The sequence below is a fragment of the Calonectris borealis genome, chromosome 5 (genome assembly GCF_964195595.1).
Source record: "Calonectris borealis chromosome 5, bCalBor7.hap1.2, whole genome shotgun sequence".
NCBI classification, from domain to species: Eukaryota; Metazoa; Chordata; class Aves; order Procellariiformes; family Procellariidae; genus Calonectris; species Calonectris borealis.
In genome coordinates, this window is record NC_134316.1 from 27,903,733 (window position 1) to 27,922,167 (window position 18,435).

The following is an 18,435-nucleotide window of genomic DNA, read 5'->3' on the forward strand; positions in this document are numbered from 1 at the left end:
GATAATTTTATATAGCATGTTAAAGCACCAAATGGGGTGATATTAGTGCTATGAGCATGTGTTGATGGAGACTTCCTACTGTTTGTTATTCTATTTCTAGTCTAGTATACTTTCACAGAGGCTGCATCTGAGTTGAGTATGTTCTCTGAATAAGCTAAATAACCAAGTGAAGAAATTAATTTTTTGAAAAGCTGATTCTTACTTACAGATATTTGAAAATTTGCTTCTAAGCAAAATTTCGACTTCTAAGCTGATGTAAGTTGATATCTATATCAACTCAGACACCAGTAAACTCATTTCTTATAGACCGATTTTTGAAAGCAGTTTATCTCTTTGATCACAAACCTTGTGAAATAGTGGCACTACATCAGTGGAAGTCAAATACTAATGAACAAAGTCCTGAAGCTTCAGACAATGAATTACAGTAGTACCAAAGTAGTTTTTAATTTTTGCATCTTAATCTTTTGATTTTCTTTTTTTGCTTTTATAAGTTTGGCTCTGGAATTAGTTCTGCTAATAGTTAGTTCATGAACAAATACACCATCATTTCCATCCTTTGAATTTTTTGGGAAACAATTACATTTTTCAATTTTATGTGAAATACAGTGTGCACATTCCTGTGTGAGTATTAATCATCGTAAATTCATGTAATGTTTTCTGCAAGGTTTATCATGACCTTGCTTTAGCACGGCCACTGGGAAGCAGTTGTGACCAGTTCTACAAGGTATATTGCTGTTTTACCATATGACAATTGGATCTGCTTCTATCATGTTCAGAAGCTATTCAAATAACGATGAACTTCTGTGAATGTGACACTGTTTGGACCTTTGGCCCCAGGTAACCATGGAGGAAACATGCACCAAAGCATGTGCACAATTGTAACGGTGTGCTCCAGGACTTGCTGAACGGGGGTTCTTGCAGGCTTTAAACAAAATATGGTGGTTTCAATTTATACATTCTCAACTTTTTAAGTTTCAGTACAAGTTTCAGGTTAAAACTTACAAGAAAATAAATGGTGTTTCTTTTTTAAAATAAAAAATTAGACTAAACATTGCCCCTGCCCCCACCTTCTGCCACGGGAAGGAAAAGAAAACCAACTCCGGGTGAAAGACAGCTTTTCCTTTTCCTTGAGCTATTCTATTTTATCAGCTCAGTACACCTTTTCAACCGGTTTTCTTTATTGCCTGGCACTGCATTCACCATCAGGGTTAGTACTTACTCATCACAGTACATAGTATGACTAAGAGTAAAGTACTGAAGGATTTGGCCACTATTCCCGTATTTGATTAATTTTACAACCAAGTCTTGGCTACCAACATGAAGCCCTAAATTCTGAAAACACTTCTGGCGTTGCATTTCTGATGTTTAGTTGAATAGAGTTACCAGGTAAATGTTACCTTAAAATTGATTAAGTTGATGGCAATATTTTACAATTAACAAAAAAAAACCCAAAACCACACAACCCCAAAACCCAACTCTTTTTGCAAAGACTATTTTAATAAAGGGATTATAAAGTACAAAAGAGAGAGAGACAGGTAACCCGAGATGCAATTTTGGAATGCAAACTTCTAGTTCAAATGTGCAAGCTTGAACTTAACAAATGTTTAAAATATTTGAGTTTTTCAAATGGTGCCAAAATAAACCGTGTCTTTTCTAAAGACTACATATTTAGCTAGGCACTGGCAATGTAAATCTTTCAACCATTTCAAGTATTTGTTTAAAAGCCTCCCAGCACACGTGTGCTCCCAACAAAACTGAAGAATGAAATGTTTAGACCACTGACGCTCAACAGCTGACTTATAATCAACCTAATATGAGAACACCACTTTGGTTTTTTGGACTTGTGAATACATTTTATCTACCAATGCATGAGAAGAACATGAGAGACAGAGAAAGTCCAGTTCTGCAGACCTGATGTGAAATGGTACAGCGGTAAGAGTCAGTACATGTAATGCTGCGATCATAGCAAGCACAGTATCAGAGAAATTGCTGGTCAGTGATTTCATGTGCCCTACAGTTTATTCTTGCAGGGGAGGAAAATCTTCTGGGGTACAAATTAAAAAGGAAAAAACCCAACAAAACTAACAGCCTTCATCTGGAATTATTCTAAATGAAGAAAATAAAGGCACAGAGAAATCCTGACATTTAGATAGCAAGTTCATTTGTGTACATGGATTAAAGATGTTACAAATCTTGATCACTTGATAAGAATATTTATAAAGCCACTTAATTTGAAAATTAAGGTATCTTGTAAAACGTCCTGTGATTTGGAATAAATAAATAAATAAATGTGCCTGTGACAACATATTGACATTACTAAACTATTTCAATATGATGGCTTATTTATAAAAGCTGTTTTAATATTCCCCTACCTTAATGATTAACTAATGAATCTTACTTTCTTGTGAATATATTTAAAGAGGAATCAAACTGACTTCATCTACAGGATACCACTAATAAGACCGAGCTGGCTCTGAAATTTTCAAATATCAGCAGTTTTCCCAACACTAGTACAGAAAACCATGCTACCAATTTTGGGCTGTGGGCTGAATGAAAAACAGTACTAAATGACTAAAGGTCCGCAGTTCTTTTCTGTTAAAGTTGATTTGTCACAATATTGTTAATTAGTGAGGGCTTAGGGAAGGCTTACTATGAATATAATTACAGTGCTGAAAAGCATTAATAACGCTCTTATCCCAAGCCAACATGATGCTATTTACATATTTTACCCTGGCATATACCAGAAATGGCTCCCAATGCATAACGTGCTGCAGGATCATCAAGAGGAACACACAAAATCTCAAGGGGAAGGACGTTTCTGAGTATCTCAGTGATCTTCAAGACAGCAGGGACACTAATTTGACCAGTAATTACAACCGTCACCATCAGCACTGCCTATGGTGAGCCACCTTTCATCATGAACTGCTGCTCCACCGGGAGGCAAATGAATTGCTACTCCTGGTTCATGATCTGATGCAATCTCATCTTTCTCTCATAAATTAGGACAGAAGTGACAATTGCATTTGTCTGCTATATAGGGCAGGCTTCTTTTCACCTTCAGAGCTCTGCATGGACATCAATGAGTTCTCAATCAATAAACTACATGATAAAAGCCAATTAACCCTTGTTATTATTATCGCCTATTTCTACATGCCAGACCAGAATTCCTGCCCTCGTTACACTGAAAGGCAAAACTCGGGCTGGGTTCAATGGGGCCAGAAATTCACCTGAGGGCACTAAAGGCTGGGCCTGCATTACTGGACCTGTGTGACTTTTGCTGTTCACTTCACTGACGTTAGCCACGCAGATGCTTTTGCAAACTCTCCCGAGGAGCCTCGGCACCTCTTCAGGGGCTGCATACCTTTTATGACTGTCACTAAGGGATTTGCCAAAGACCACACACTAGGTTGTTAGCAAGGAAGAGTGAGAACCCAACCACTTCCAAGTCTTCGCCTCTCAGCACAGTAAACTTCCCAAGGTCCTTTTCAAAGAAGACAAACATTTCTAGCTGAATTTTAAAAATCAACACTTAATTTAATTATGATTCGAAGTAATTTATCTACAGGATGATAAAACCCCCTAACTAAAAAGCTCACTGAATTTCAGGCTACTTGGTACAAGACATAAGGCTGAATCAGGAAATATTTTTTCACTTAGGTACAATGTGTCAAAAGGAAAATTATGAAGCAAAATTATCACTAATTTTACCAAATCGAGTATTACCCACAACCAGATGTATCTGACATTAAGCCTGCTAGGCTGCTTTTGCCTGGCCAATCCTACTTTTCTAAACAAAGCCAGCTAACACAAGAGGATGGAGGTCAAACAGTCTTGCTGTATGAAGCCTGCATGCACAAGATTATTCGCTCAGAGGCGGAAAGACTTGGGGCAAGGTGAGGACTTCTCAATACTCCTAGGGGAAGGAGGAACTTAGCACATTCACGCATGGAAAACAAGCCCTGTTTTAGTAAACTTGCATTTCCAAAGTAGCAAACAACCTTCCTCACCAAAGCTGCCAAGGAGTAAGAGGGAAGATCTTTACATGGAAAAATAAGTAGTTAAAAGTTAGATTAAAACAATGGGTAAGAATAAATATATCATTTTCACAGTGAAGGAAAGTTATCTTATTGTCCTACAGGCATGTTTGCCCCAACCCCGTGTTGTTCAACTTAACTAAGAAATCACCTTGAAAAGGAGGCTAATTTGGAGATGGTGATATTTCATATCACCATATTCAGCATGGAGATGCTGATGATACTATGTTACTGCGAGTAGTAACGATGAACTGTGAGAAGAGATGAAATAGGAGCTCATGGTCACCAGGGAACGCACGCTAAAACAACAGATGACATTCAGTACCCATAAATGCAAAGTTATGCGTTCAGGAAACAGTTGTGTCATCATACACCCTGTGGTGAACTCTGAGCTGAATATTATAACTGAGGAATGAGATCTAGAGTTGTTATTATTACAGAAATATTAATTCCAAGAAATCATCTGCCATAAAGCAAATCCGATGCTAAAAATGATTACAAATAGCATAGAGAATAAAACAGACAACATAATTATGACAACTGTTAAAGTCACATTTTGTCCATATCTTGAATATCAGGCACAAACTTGGTTGTACCTCAGTAAAAACACTGCAGAACTGGAAAAGATTAGCATGATAAGGCCAATTAAAAATGCGAGTCAGCTTCTTTACAAGATACTAGGGGTTCTCTCTGGAAAAGAGATGGTGGGGGAAGGATGCCAAATATGTAAAATCACAAGAGACATAGAAACAATCACAAGGGAATGGTTGTTCACCGTTTCTGTAATACAAAAACTAGGTGAGAGCAAATGAATAGAGCTGGTTCATAACAAAGAAAAGGAAATATTTCTTCACTCAATGCATCATTAACTGCATAAGTCCTCGTGACAGGAACAAGTCGATACTAAAAGTTTAAATGGATTCAAAAACAGGTCGTCAAAAAATGCTGCTAAATACAAAGACACCCCCTTTGGCTCAGAAAGCCCCTAAATAACAAATTGCTGGGAGACCATTCAGGAGAAAGGTCACTAGTGCTGGCCTGACTTTATATCCTTTCCTAGGCACCTTCCACTGGTTATTGCCAAAGGCACTTGGACCTTTGGCCTAGCACAGTATGGTAGTCCTTACATTTTTATCTTTATTCCTTCCTCACCACTTCCTTAGAGCAGAAATGGTTCAACAGCACTGACAGCTCAGGAGATCTTGTCTTTCACTTAGTGCACTAAAGCTCAATGAGGACAGTAGGGAAAAGAGTAGTTGAGTCACCCAAGCGCTGGACAGCAGCACACGGGAGATGGTGAAGGGGCTGGGAGCTGTGGGGTGACAGTCCTCTGGTCTGGAAGCATTAAACTTTCTTCCCACTGAATAAGTGTAAGGGACAGACTCCAGACTCACTGGCTATCTTAGGATTGACCAAAGGTCAAAAAGGAGCACTTCAAAAGTTTCTAGAAGTGACTTAGGTAAATTTGGCTTGGAGGAATGCTACTCATCTCCCTGCAAGGGGTTAGGTTTGGTTGACTGAAACTAGGAGGGGCTTAGGTCTGCAGATGATGAAGATTTAACATGGAAGTGCTTGAAAGGAAAAACAGACATTGAAATGTTTCCCCCTATCCAAAATTAAAATTTCATTTTCTTCAGCTAGACAGCCCTATCATGACATCTGTACAAGCAATCACTAAGAGGGAGGACAGCATAACAACATTAAACACAAAGCAGAGTAGGCAAGTGGAAGCCTTAGGAGCTACATCCACCCCGCCTAAGCTGGCTGGTCATGGGAGTAGCTTAAAGCCCACCGTGCTCCTGAGATTCGTTACTGAATTTGGGCTGCTTAGAGATTACAGCTGCCTTCTTGAGAGCAGGTTTATACAAGCACTGACCTGACCTTTCTGCTCACCTTTGGTCATGTGACAAAGACATACTGAATACAGGGAGATGTTTGGGTCACAAATATAACCCTAGGTCCGACTCTCCTGTATCTCTAAGGTTTATAATATCTGTGTACCCCAAATTTTCCTCCTCACCCCTCAATTTCTCCCCTCCCTGTAGGAGTCTGTCCTTCAGCCTTTGAGTTCAGTCCCAGGGCACTTCAGGAGTACACAAAGCAGAGGGTTGGCGGTCTGGCCTCAAACCCAATCTGGACGGTACTCCTGCACTGCAGAGCAATCAGAGAGCTAGAAGAAGCAGGCAAAAAGTCTTGTAGGAAAGGGGGGAGTGACCCACCTTACACTGAAAAGGCGAATTTTGACTCTATAAGGTGGTTTCTGAATATTTGAGAGATTTTCCCTCATAGGAAAGGACAGAGGAGTGACTAAAAACAATACAGGAAACCTTCCTCACTGTCTGATATACTGCACAATGTCACAAGGCTTTCATGTTGCAATTTATGAAGCTGTACCTCCAGTGAAACTTAACATTTCTTTTTAATGTACACTGAAAATGCCATGTACTAGCAGTAGCTATTCAACCGTTGTATAAAGCTATACATGTATCCTTCCCTTAGATGTTAGCCGCAGTCACTGCTGCAATTCAATGGGCTATAAGTAAGGAGGGAAAAATCTCCAATATACTAGCCAGAGATATTTCTTGGATGTGAACCTACTTTATCAATTAATACATTTGACATACGAATACTGGACTGTTTGCAGTCTCACAAATAACATAAAGGACGTAAATTTTGAAACTGCTTTGCAGGATTTTGCACCTGAAGCCTGCAGTATTTGAAAACATGACCAAGCTGTGCCTTGCAGCAGACTATAGTCTAGTAACACCAAGAGGACAGACTGTTAAAATAAGCATCTACATCATTTTTCACAGTACACAGTGCCACAATGCATCTGCTTAAAAACAAATATATGTTTGCAGTGAAACATTTCAACAAATCACAGAACTCAGCAGCAAAGTAGTTAAACATTTATGATTTGATTTTATCTCAGCTTGGAATGTCGCTGGAGTGTCCCACTTCTAACAACTGTTTGCTAAGTTAAGACTTTAGTGTTTACACAGTGCTGAATGAAGCAGCCTGGTCACCAGATGTGAATGCTTCCTTAGACCAGAGCTTTCAATCAGATCACGGTCCTAATGGTCCCTGCTCCAACCTTCTTCCTCAGGACGTCCACCAGCCTTTCCAACCTGAGAGGGGGCAGGGGAGAGGGAGAGGAGAGAAAAAAAAAGGAAGCTAACATTAGGAATGTTCTGGCTGAAAGAGACAGTGTTTGCACTGAACCAAGCTGTCCTGGTGGTGGTCACGCTTAGAAACAAAGCACTACTGTAAAAGACAGACATTAAGGGAAAATGCAGACAACTTACGGAAAACTTTTTAACCTACAACCCAACCCATTTGCAGACAGTGACATATATCAACTCACTTTTCTTTTGTAGTATATGTAGTATCTGAGGTCTCTGTAAGGGATTAACACAAAACCCTGTGCAGCAATCCTGTCGCACATATACACTTTGGTGGAAGAAGGACATTCAATTCTTGCACTTTTTAAAATATGAGTGGTCCATGGCTCTTGTTAAATGCAACACTTAGCTGTTGTTTCCCCTTAAAAAATACCCTGCCCATTATCCAACAGACATTTTTATTGTCCATTTTATAAATTTATGCCTAAAACCCCATGTATTTTATGTCAAAAACTTCTTCAAAATGCCTAACAAGACAAGTTTCTGAGGACGTGGATGATGATATTTTGAAGGTGGCCTGTATGATTATTATGTCAACACAACTACAGAAAAATTAACAGTCTAAATAAGTAGGACAGAGAGCTGCCTAATCCTCTTCTAGTTTTAAGGCACAGGCTATAAGCATGTCCAGCATCTCACTGGCTTAATTTGTTCTTTCCTTTTGTTAAAGTATGTAGGCAAATGCAAAGGGCTAAATTTGTTCAGGGTTTTCCATTTGCACACATTTATCTTCAGCACTCCAGTAATCATGCATTCAAGCTATTTCTTCAATTTATCTGTATTTTATGGAATCCGTCAATGAAAGCTCTCCCACAAATAAACTAACTATATAAAAGCAGACACTGTGTGTAGTAGAACACTTTTAGAGCCATGTCCAGCATATTATACACACAATTTCCGTAATAGATAAAAAGAGTTGCAGGTTCAAATAGCTGTATTCACTGTTGCAAAGTTAACCATTTTTTCTTATCTGAAAAGACAGTTGGTTTTTTTTTTAATATATTATACAACATGAGGAATGCAAATAGGAAATAAAAATAACACAGTTTTATCAAAACTGCAAAATTAATTTTATCTCATGAATGCATTAGTAACTTCAGTGCAAGAAAACTAGTTAACACGTCTTGGATTTATTGCCACAAGTCATGACTAACGCACACGGTACGTATTGAAACACTCTTGTGTTCCAGGAACCACCAAGCACCATGAAGCTACACCTTTCATTGTACTCACCAGGTGACTTAATTCCTGAAATGAGATTAAGAATTCACCACCCTAATGTAATTATCAGACACCAGGAAATGTATGTGGAAAGTTCAGCTGGTTCTAGCTGTTCCACAGGGACCCTAAAGGAGTGAAAGCACAGGTGAAAAACTACTGCTTAGCTACTCCTCTCCCTTCAGTTTTCCATGTATCACTTTCCCTTTTTAACCAACTAGTGCATTTTTCCTGTTTTTGTAACATACAGCTACTGCGCTTCTTCGTCTTTATGGAGGCAGCACCCAGACAGTCATAACTCGGTGCAGTCAGTCCATGCAAGTATAAAGTCAGGGCTTTCACAAGTTATTTGCTCCTGAAAGTTTTCTCACAGTGGATAAATCAACGTTTTCTGGGTTCTAAGGGTTTTAACTCAGTTACTGAGAAGTCATTGTTTCCTCAGTCTCTCCTACCGAGAACTGTTAAATCAGTTGTTAGTCCATGTGCAATTCAGAAAGCAATGGCAGATCAGTCCTCACTTTTAACAGCATATATGTTCAGAAGCATTCTCAGCCACTTTAACTACCACTGGAGGTCTCTTTCTCTCCCACACTAGCACCCTCCCTAATGCGCTTCAGAGACATAAAACACAGGAGAAACATTTCAAACTGTCTGGACAAACAGAAGGTTTGGGCTGCAAATTGTTTTCTGGGAGACAGCAGAAAAATAGTAAAATCTGAGATCATGGCTTATTTAAATCACTGTTGAGTTAAAAAGAAATACTATGTAGCTTAAACAAGTGGGGGAAAAATGACTTCAATAGCTGAGGTTTCATTTGGGGAGACATAGGTTGGAGGTCACTGCTTACACACTGTCCTGCAATTGGGCTTAGATGTGCACCACTCTGTGACCAAGCCATGACACTGCACACCAGAGCAGACAAGTCAGGGAAGAGCTGCCCATGTTTGAAGAGAAATACCACTGGGATGAAAGTAGCTGTCTTCTGTTTAACCTTGAAACTGTCAGGCTTCATTGAAAATAATGAGGCTTAACAATCATAGCTTCTGCTTTTCAAATGAATGATGACTGAAATAATCAAAATGAGGTATCCTGCACCAAATACAAACCATGCAAAGCTTATTTGCCTTTTGTTTCAGTCATGTGTGTATTTGCAAATTTATTTATTCTTTATTAGAAGAAAGAAAAAAAAAAGCTGCAGGGTAAGAAACCATACCTTTGAAAGAGATTTAAACAGTAATGTAAAAAAGAAACTATAACAGATATTTATAAGATAAAATAACAGAGGGCAAAATTCACCCCTATACAGACACAAGACCCAATATACCACTGAAATCCCACTTAAGCCTACAAAATAATGCTATGGGCTGAATCACTGGTTAATAACTCTTGATACAGGCCTCAGGGGCTTTTCGGAATGATAATCCTGGACTCTTTGTTCACCAAGGGCCCAACTCTGCCATCCCAACTCACACTAAGCAACATTTTTCTTTGTAAGTAATAAAAGGCAGCTAACAAGGCCGTTTGTGTCAATGAGGTACTACCTGCAAGGGATGAGGGTGGCAGAATCGCCCCTTGTCGATACGGCTCTGTACCCAGCCCGGTGGGATGCTGCGGGCAACTCCTTTTGGAGGCTGAGCATTTTAATCTGTGGTAAACTGAAGGAATAATCTTATACCTCAAGATCAAAGGTAACTTAAGTATCTCAACAGACGAATGGGAGGTGCTGGGAACTGCCCTAAAAGTCTCAGAATTTGCAACATTTTATTCAAAATACAGAAGACACCGACCTGAAGAAAGCAACTTTTATTACTTTGTGCAATCATGATGTATCTGCCAGTATAATCTCACCATATTTTACGTAACTGAAAGCAATACTCACTATGTTTGACCGTATACTAAGACACAGATTTAACAAATGACATTTGTCTTTTCGCTTGTGAAGGAAACAGTCCTCGTTGTATAAATTAAATGCACAATATGACACTATCTTCTCCTGAGATGTAAGACAGACACTCATTGAATTTGCATTTCATGAAGCAACCAAACATGTCATTCAAGAAGAAAGTATTTCAGCTGGTGTTTTAGGTCAGACAGAAGAACGATATGAGCAAATCAGTTGCAGTGCTGAAGGTCCAAATGTGCAAGGACAGACATTTAGGAATGTTCAACAAAGCCTCTTAAGGTCTCACTCCTCATTCTCACAGATTTCAATTTCTTGCTTAGAGATTTTGGAAAATCCCAGTAGGTGACCTTCACTATTTCTTGGTACTTAAATAATTCTAGAAAATCTGTGCCGTAACAAATAAATTCTCTCAGCAAATGGCATGTCAGCATTCTCTACACAATTAGTGTATGTATGCATGCAAAATGAGTACAAAATGGCATATAAAATACAGGAACAAACTATGTATTCAGATGGATAGGTACAACTTTGGTTTTATTTATACTGACTTGCACATACCCAAAGTCAAAAAGTCCTGTGTTTTTCGGGATAGATAGAATTTGCATCCATGAAAAGCACAAAGATGAGAGTTAGAAATATTCTTTATTATGCTACCTACTTCTTTAATGCTCATCTCAGTGCTTCCATGAAATGGAAAAATAAAAAACCCCCACAAATTAGAAAAGGGACATCTGGTCCATCATTATTTTTAAGTTAGCAAAAGATGTGTCATTGCGAAGAATCTTGAATTGCAGAGGCTTAATTCTTCCTCAATACAAATTTGGAATTAATCAGGTGAATCTGTGTTTTAATACAGAAATAAAAAGATTTCCTTGGGGGGCTTGCTGTTATGATATTACCAATTCGAATATGTACTTTTAAAACTGTTGCTAAGCTTTAAGAAGATCCTCATCTTCAGAGGAATGCTACCTAAACAAGAATGTTGCTAGGTGTGTCTTCCCCAAGACAAATTCTCAATCATTCTCAACTCCTCTTCCAGTTATTTCAAATTGTGTTCTCTTATCACCTATGCATACATCTGACAAAATGCCTGCATGGAGTGTATGTTGTTACATGGAGTGTTCTTACATGGCTCCTGAACTGTCTGACAATCTGTTTTGTTTTTTAGCAAAGCCTTACAGAGCTTTACTCCCTTGAGTATAAATCATTTTGGTTTTAGAATCAGTCTCCATAAAGCAGACTTAAAATCCTTACTGACAGAGAAGTTTGTTCTGGGAGCCCAGAAGCTGGACTGAAGTTGCAAAAATGTTATGTACTGGTCTCTAGTGCTCTTACACACATTTTTGGCTTGCTCTCCTCTTTCATGTATTCTGCTGAAGAAGTCTAGCTCTAAACTGTAGCTTGGGATCAGCAAAAACTCTGCAACTGCATAAATCCACATAGATCAGTACATCCTCTCACACTGCTCCATCTCTTGCCAAAGGAACTGACCCCAAAGGAGAGCAGTGGCCTTTATCCACAAGTTCTGAATATGACAGCTACACAGTCACAGAGTGATCTTCCAGGGCATCATGCCCCAGAAACAGCCAAAATGGATACCCAACTGAAAGAAAAGGGCATCCTTCAAGTAGCCTATGTCCTAATCTGCAAAGCAATATATAGACTAGCTGAAAACAATAGCTTCTACCTGCAGATGGAGGAGTTAAGCGATAAAAACAAAACCCTCCTGGATTTTGAAATGCTATATAAAGGCTTATAAACCTAAACTATAACCCTTGGTTATCTTTCCAGTAGATAAGATTAGTCTCAGGCTATGAAGATGGCCTTACTTGCGTGATTTCTGGCTTCTTGTGGAATGTGTTTTGCTAACACTAATTGCCTTTAGAAACCAAGCATTTGAAAATATATTAGGTAAATAAAATGCATTGGACAAAATCATTACAAGCAGTTTAGCAGTAGAGCTCAGTGAATAACTGGCTGTTCAGTGACAAATACAAACAAATTCACTTAATTTCATCTCGGAATAAAAAAATTCCTTTCCTTTCCTTTTCCTCTCCTTTCCTTCAGTCTTCCTCTTGGATATATTTCATAGAAACCTAAATGGAGTACTCATTTTCAGGCGTGTTCTGTAAAATTGAAGGAAACAAATGACTCAGAGAAGAGAGGCTGCTCTGATACTAGTCTCACCCAGAAACCAGTCACTTGGATAGGATCATTTACTCAAGAGGCTGGAGGAAACTGGTTCAGCTCTATTATCTGTATGGGATAACTGGACTCCAGCTGCTTCCCTCTCAAGGGAGCAGCACTGCGCTAACACCGGGTGCTGAGGTGGCTTGTTCTCAGTTTCAAATGTTGAGGCTGCTCCAATTGAATAAAAAGCTTAAATATTCACTGGATCAAAGCCTGGAATGTAAGGGTATGACCTCGCAGTGAGTGGCCTATCTACCACGCTACAGAGGCATCGCCCTCTTACCTCTGGGTGGTTCAGTGAATCTTTAATTACTCGCAAGCTTCAATTCAGGTATTATTTTTGCCACCTCAAAAGCCTGCCTTTTGAACAATAATAATTTTCAGTCGACTCACTAAAAAACATGTCGGTTGCATTTAACGGTCATACACCAGTCTGTAACAATTCCTTCATAAATCATCATAGTGGTAAAACCTACATGTGGTTCAGATGCACCAGGCTGCCTCTCTCTGCTTAAAAAAGTTCCCTCTGCATCTTTTGGATCAGAGACTGGGCATCTTTCTAAATGACACGCTGGAGTTCAGCAGTGGTTTTGAACCTGATGCAGGAATTACTGAGTAAAATTTGGTGCCCTGTGTTAGACAGGTGGCTGGACTGACCGGTATTAATGGTCCTTTCTGGTCTTAAAACACAAGTCTTGGAGATTGATTTAGCAGCATCAGCGAGCTCTAAACCGTGGTAGACCACAGTGTTGAATCTAATCACTCCAGGCACCACCGCCAATTCCTGCCTGCCCAACACTGTTTGCAATGTCACTCCAAAAAGTATGTTCCATTAAACTTACAGGCCTTAAATTTGGCAGGGCAAACCATTCTGCCTCTGAAAAGCACTGTCACAAAACAAGCATTCCTATTAAATCCCTTTCAGCGTCTTCTCAACCCAAAAGAGTAATTCTGTATATGATTAAACTTAGAAGTAAATACAGCCAGTTGGGCTCCTGACAGCAGACATGTTTCAAAATAAACCTGGCTTACACAGGCCTTGGCTAAAATATTAAGCCTTTATCTGTGGTCCACAATAACTAATCTTGTCAAATTGTTTGCTCTCTACCTTGTGTTTGGAAGATTATGAGCTAGCCCACCATTACTATTCACCTTGTGCCACCACTAGCAGCAGGAAAAGTGAGTGGTAAACACAGTTGGTCTGTTTTGACAGCATTTCATCCTACTTTGCATTGATGTACATTGCTACACAGTACAGGACAATACAGAATCAGGACTTTGCATCTATGCTGGATTTAATGCCACTTTGTGAAAGGTATTGCTCCTTTGCTTTCAAATGCTTTCTCAGGACAGCATATACTGATTGCCTAAAATAATCGAGTCCATGAGAAAGAAAAATAAACCCTGAAACCACTATGCTATAACCTCATCTGTGTTTCAGTAAATCGAGATCTACAACATGCTTATCATTTAGACCAGACAGAGACTCTTACTATTGGATGAACCATTCATATCTGAGCATGTGACTAATATTAAAGGCTTAAAAAATTAACAATAATTGAAATAGAGGATATATTGGCATACGATGGCCAAATGATACCGACCAGATTATTTAATCAGATCGCAGAATTTCACCTAATTACTCCAGCTTGAGTCTAACAGTTTATATGCAAATTTTATGCAGTTTACTACTTCTATTTGTGCAAGAAAAACCCTTTATACACCTCCTTCCATAAGCTTGAATTACTTTTAGCACTGACAGTTACTGTTTCCACTCATTTGGGGTCACAACTGGTCTCTTTTTTAGGAGAAATCTTGACATCGAAGCCTACTCCTTACAGGGACAGCATTTCCACAAACTTTGTGCTGATATGAATAGGCAAGCGTCTCCTGGATTTTCTTGCCAAATACTTCCTGGAAGTTTCTGTCATCTGCTTAGGAAAAGCCAGCAGTTTTACCTTACGCTAATATATCTTTCCTATAGAAAGTATGATGTCGCAGTATTTGTTCATTTGAAGAGGGAAAAATATTACTTCCTATCAACTCTTGATGAACATTAGTCCTGCCCATTGGTAATGATGTTTGGTATCATTAAAGCACAATGAATCACAGGCAAGCTTATTCTGCCTCTGAACTGTTTCCCACCTTCTTCTTGAGAGCAATACTACCTCAGAAAAGCAAATATTCTTTGCTTTGAATGATCACAACATGGAGGGATGGTCAGAAATTTTATGTAAAGTGTTCAAAAGGCAGACATCAGGTCCGTTTTGCACTATGTGTATTTTGCATGTGGCAAAACAGCGTGCAGAGAAGGGAAATGACTTGCTGAAGCTCAACCAATCAAGAAAACTGAAGACCAACAAACTTTTTGTCATGTTTAATTTTATGTATAAGTAGTCTTGAGCTGAACTGGGTTCCTCGTGTGCACAAAAAAAAAAAAGTATAGGCATAAATACCTGCAGAATTAGAGCCTAAAATTGTTGGATACAGAGCCCATCCCTCTCAGCTTGGTGCTCTGGACCATGTCAACTGGTAACAACTAGCCAGTTCTCTTACTCTATATCCAGCTGAGATGTATTTCAGGAGATGGAAAAAGGACCTACTTTTTAGAGGATTTCGTTTTGTTCTAAATCCCTCTTTGGGAATATTTAAAAGCAATGTCAAAAATTGATTATCTAGAACAAATATTATTTCAAACCTGCCCAAAACAAAGCTAGACAGGATTCCTCATGAAATGGAGGGCCAGCAGACTGATACACATTTAAGGATCTGTAGAGAATGAGGTTACTAACAGACTCTAAACTTTAAAAGTATCAGTCTGAAACCACCACATTACACCTTTCTGCATGTTTCAAACAAGCCTTCCTTGTAAGGCCAGGTCTGAACCTCTCAGCTGCCTACTCCAAGCCAGTTCCACCCCTTTTGGGCATGTTCTGGTCAAGTCTTGTTTACAATGAGTTTGTAAAATTGCAAATACTGAGGTACTACTCAGGCTGTTTCCCAAGTACATCCCACCAAAGCATAACTTTGGCAGATTCCTCTTGATATTGTAAACAATAAAGACAACATGAGCTTTTTTCTTGATTCCATAAATATTTTACAAAACCCGATGCAGACTTGCTGGCTCTAGACAGCTCCCACCCTCGTGACCAAGAGTAATCTGGAGCTTGTGGAGAGAAAATTCCTTCCTACAAACCATTATCAAATCCCTCCACTTTACATTAAAAATAATTGTTTTTACACAGGTTTGATGTACTTCAATAGATTTGCCTTCCTGGCGTAACTGATGGGATATTGCCCAAGGTGGAACGGCTTCTACAATATCACTGAGAGATGAAGTAACAATGGAAACAGGTTTGGATGTAAGAGGAAAGCATTTAAGTAAGCTTCCACTTGTGAAAAGTCCTTTGTAACGGGCTCAGACTGGTAGGTGAACTCCCCACCCTTCCGGTGTGATCCAGTGGTGCCCAAAGTCTTCTTTTGGCTGTTTCAGGGCGACTCACACTTAGTCATACTTCTGAAAAGTATTTCTAGAAAAAATAAGAGCAGTCTTCCCTCAGTAGTGGACTAAGAAAAAATCCATGGGTGAAACCTCCTCTCCTCCTCTTAATGTTTGCAATATATTATAGATAGATGTTATCAGCATGAAGCTTGTGTATTATGGTGATGTTGCGATGGGGTCCCCTATACGGCGATAAAACCAAAAAAGATGCCTAACTGCTCATTTACACACAAAAAACGGGCTTTTAAAATACCAGTTGAGACTTAGCATCACAGACCAAAGCGTCTTCTACACATGTGTAGTGCTCCTTAAAATACTTCATAGGCTTTTTACTAAGTTATCAGCCATTTAAGGCCATTAAGGTAAAAACAAGCCTGCTCACTTCTAAGCTTCAGTAACCTTTCTCCAGTAGCCGGCAGACAGACTGTCTCCAACTGTCTTCTGCACCATTCTAGCAAGACAATTCACATGAGATTTTTCTTCACTGGCCTTCTGGGCCTACTTTGCTCCATGTTTCTGCCATCCAACTGGGAATGAGCTTTTCCTCCTGCTCCTGGGAGGTGAGTGAATTCTGGAGCAAGGCTGACACACACAGGGGAGAAGAAGTGGACCTTCAGCTCATTTTGAGGAGAGCTTTAATTCTTCTGAACTAGTGAGCTTGCAGACTCAGGTCTTGGTGTCAATTCTGCCTGGTTGCCATGAATGGGACTGATTGTAGGAGAAAAACCTTTTAATCTCTGCTGATGAAAGCATAAAAATTTGGCTTTACATCAAGATACACGAAATTCTTCAAAAGCATAGAGTAAAATATTTTCTCAGTGTTTAAAATTGGAGATCTGTGAAACATCTTTTGTGTTCACCACTTAGGATATGCCTTTTATCAGATGTAGATGTTCATCTGTTACACCCTTCAAATAATTTATATGATTATCTTATCAAATAAAAGATTGAGGTGATAGAGATGGATATATTATGAGGCACAGAATAAAGTGCTACATATAGTAATTTTATTATACACCTCTCCAATACCTGCAATGTCTTCCACTCAAAGGCTGAATTCTGATACTTTCTATGGGAAAAAAATCCATAATCTGAAGCTGAAATGATAAAATTTGGTCCTAAAGATTTACGCCTTCCAACAACTTAGTGTTTAGATCTATGTCTTTATACCCACATCACATACAGCGAAAATGTAGAACGGGAAAGCCGAGCAACTTGCCAATAAAATAGTGGCAATGATGGGGTTAAAGCTGTTGTTAGCTCTCATAATTATAAACACAATTGATGCTGCCTTTCTACAAAATATTCTTAAAAAAATTAAAAGCCTTACAGAAAAATCTGGCTATTAATTAATGACTCAGTATTAGATTAGAAATATGAACTATAATTTTTCCCTTGGAGAACTAGCCCCTGCTTCAGTAAAGCTACACTTAATTTTAAGCAGTGGAAAAATTCAAACGATTTCAAGTTTGCTTAAAATAAAATACCTTGCTGTCCTTGTCAGTTATTTCTATTTGTTGCTGTAAAGAACTGTTCCAGCAATTCTCTAAAAGATACGTAATTCAGAAGCTTCAGAAAGTCTGGGGTTTCTTGTTGAGCTTCTGCACATACATTTACAGTATTCAATCTTTTGCATATGTTAAGAAACAGTATGAGTATTAACAGAAAGAACCACAAATTTATTTTTATTCCTTCAGCCAAGCCACAAATAAATGACTCTTGCAAACAAACCAAATACTATTTAGTAACGGCAATGTAAATGCCATGGACTTATTTTATTTGGATATAAAATATTAACATAAATGATTATTTGCTGTGACACTCATTTTATCGTCTTGGAAAAAAAAAGCAAGTCTGAGAAAAAGTTTTCTTGCTGTTCTTCAAGGAGCACTCAATCTGCTTTTGAAAGTTATTTAATAATTTGTCATAGAATAGTTAACTATAAGCTTACAAATACTGTGTCAGCATGCTTCTTCCTATTGGGCAAACAACTTCAAAATCTAATTTGTTTGTGTTATTGGTCTTACTAAATATTAGTCTTTGCAAGTCTGGTTTACACCATTGATGCTAACTATGCCAACATTCTGATTTTGTGCTGAAGTATTCCACAACAAGCTGATATTATACAATACAAGCCCAAGAGCTAGCCGATCCAGTTTACTGAGTATACTTAGTGTATTTTGCTACTGATAAATCAATAAAACCATGTTGTAATCTACAAACTTCCATCTCTGTGAAGCAGCTATAAGCAAACTGTAAATGAACACACAGGTCAAAAACTGGGATGCTGTGATTATGTTGACTCTGAAAACATTTGACTTTCATAGAATACATTTTAGTGTTTGACAGAATGAAGTTTCAGCACTGCTTATATTTTCGTGAAAGGCTGAGATGATAAATATTCAA

The 18,435-nt window shown here is 38.6% G+C and overlaps 1 protein-coding gene across 1 annotated transcript in view; it reads right to left on the reverse strand.

The window, feature by feature from the left end:
• Positions 1-401: 401 nt before the first annotated feature.
• Positions 402-18,435, reverse strand: part of MIPOL1 (mirror-image polydactyly 1) — a 197,508-nt gene continuing 179,474 nt past the window's right edge. The window contains exon 12 of the mRNA XM_075151627.1: positions 402-7,162. Within this exon, the coding sequence (XP_075007728.1) occupies positions 7,096-7,162 (67 nt within the window). The 3' untranslated portion in view covers positions 402-7,095. The remainder of the gene's footprint in view (positions 7,163-18,435) is intronic.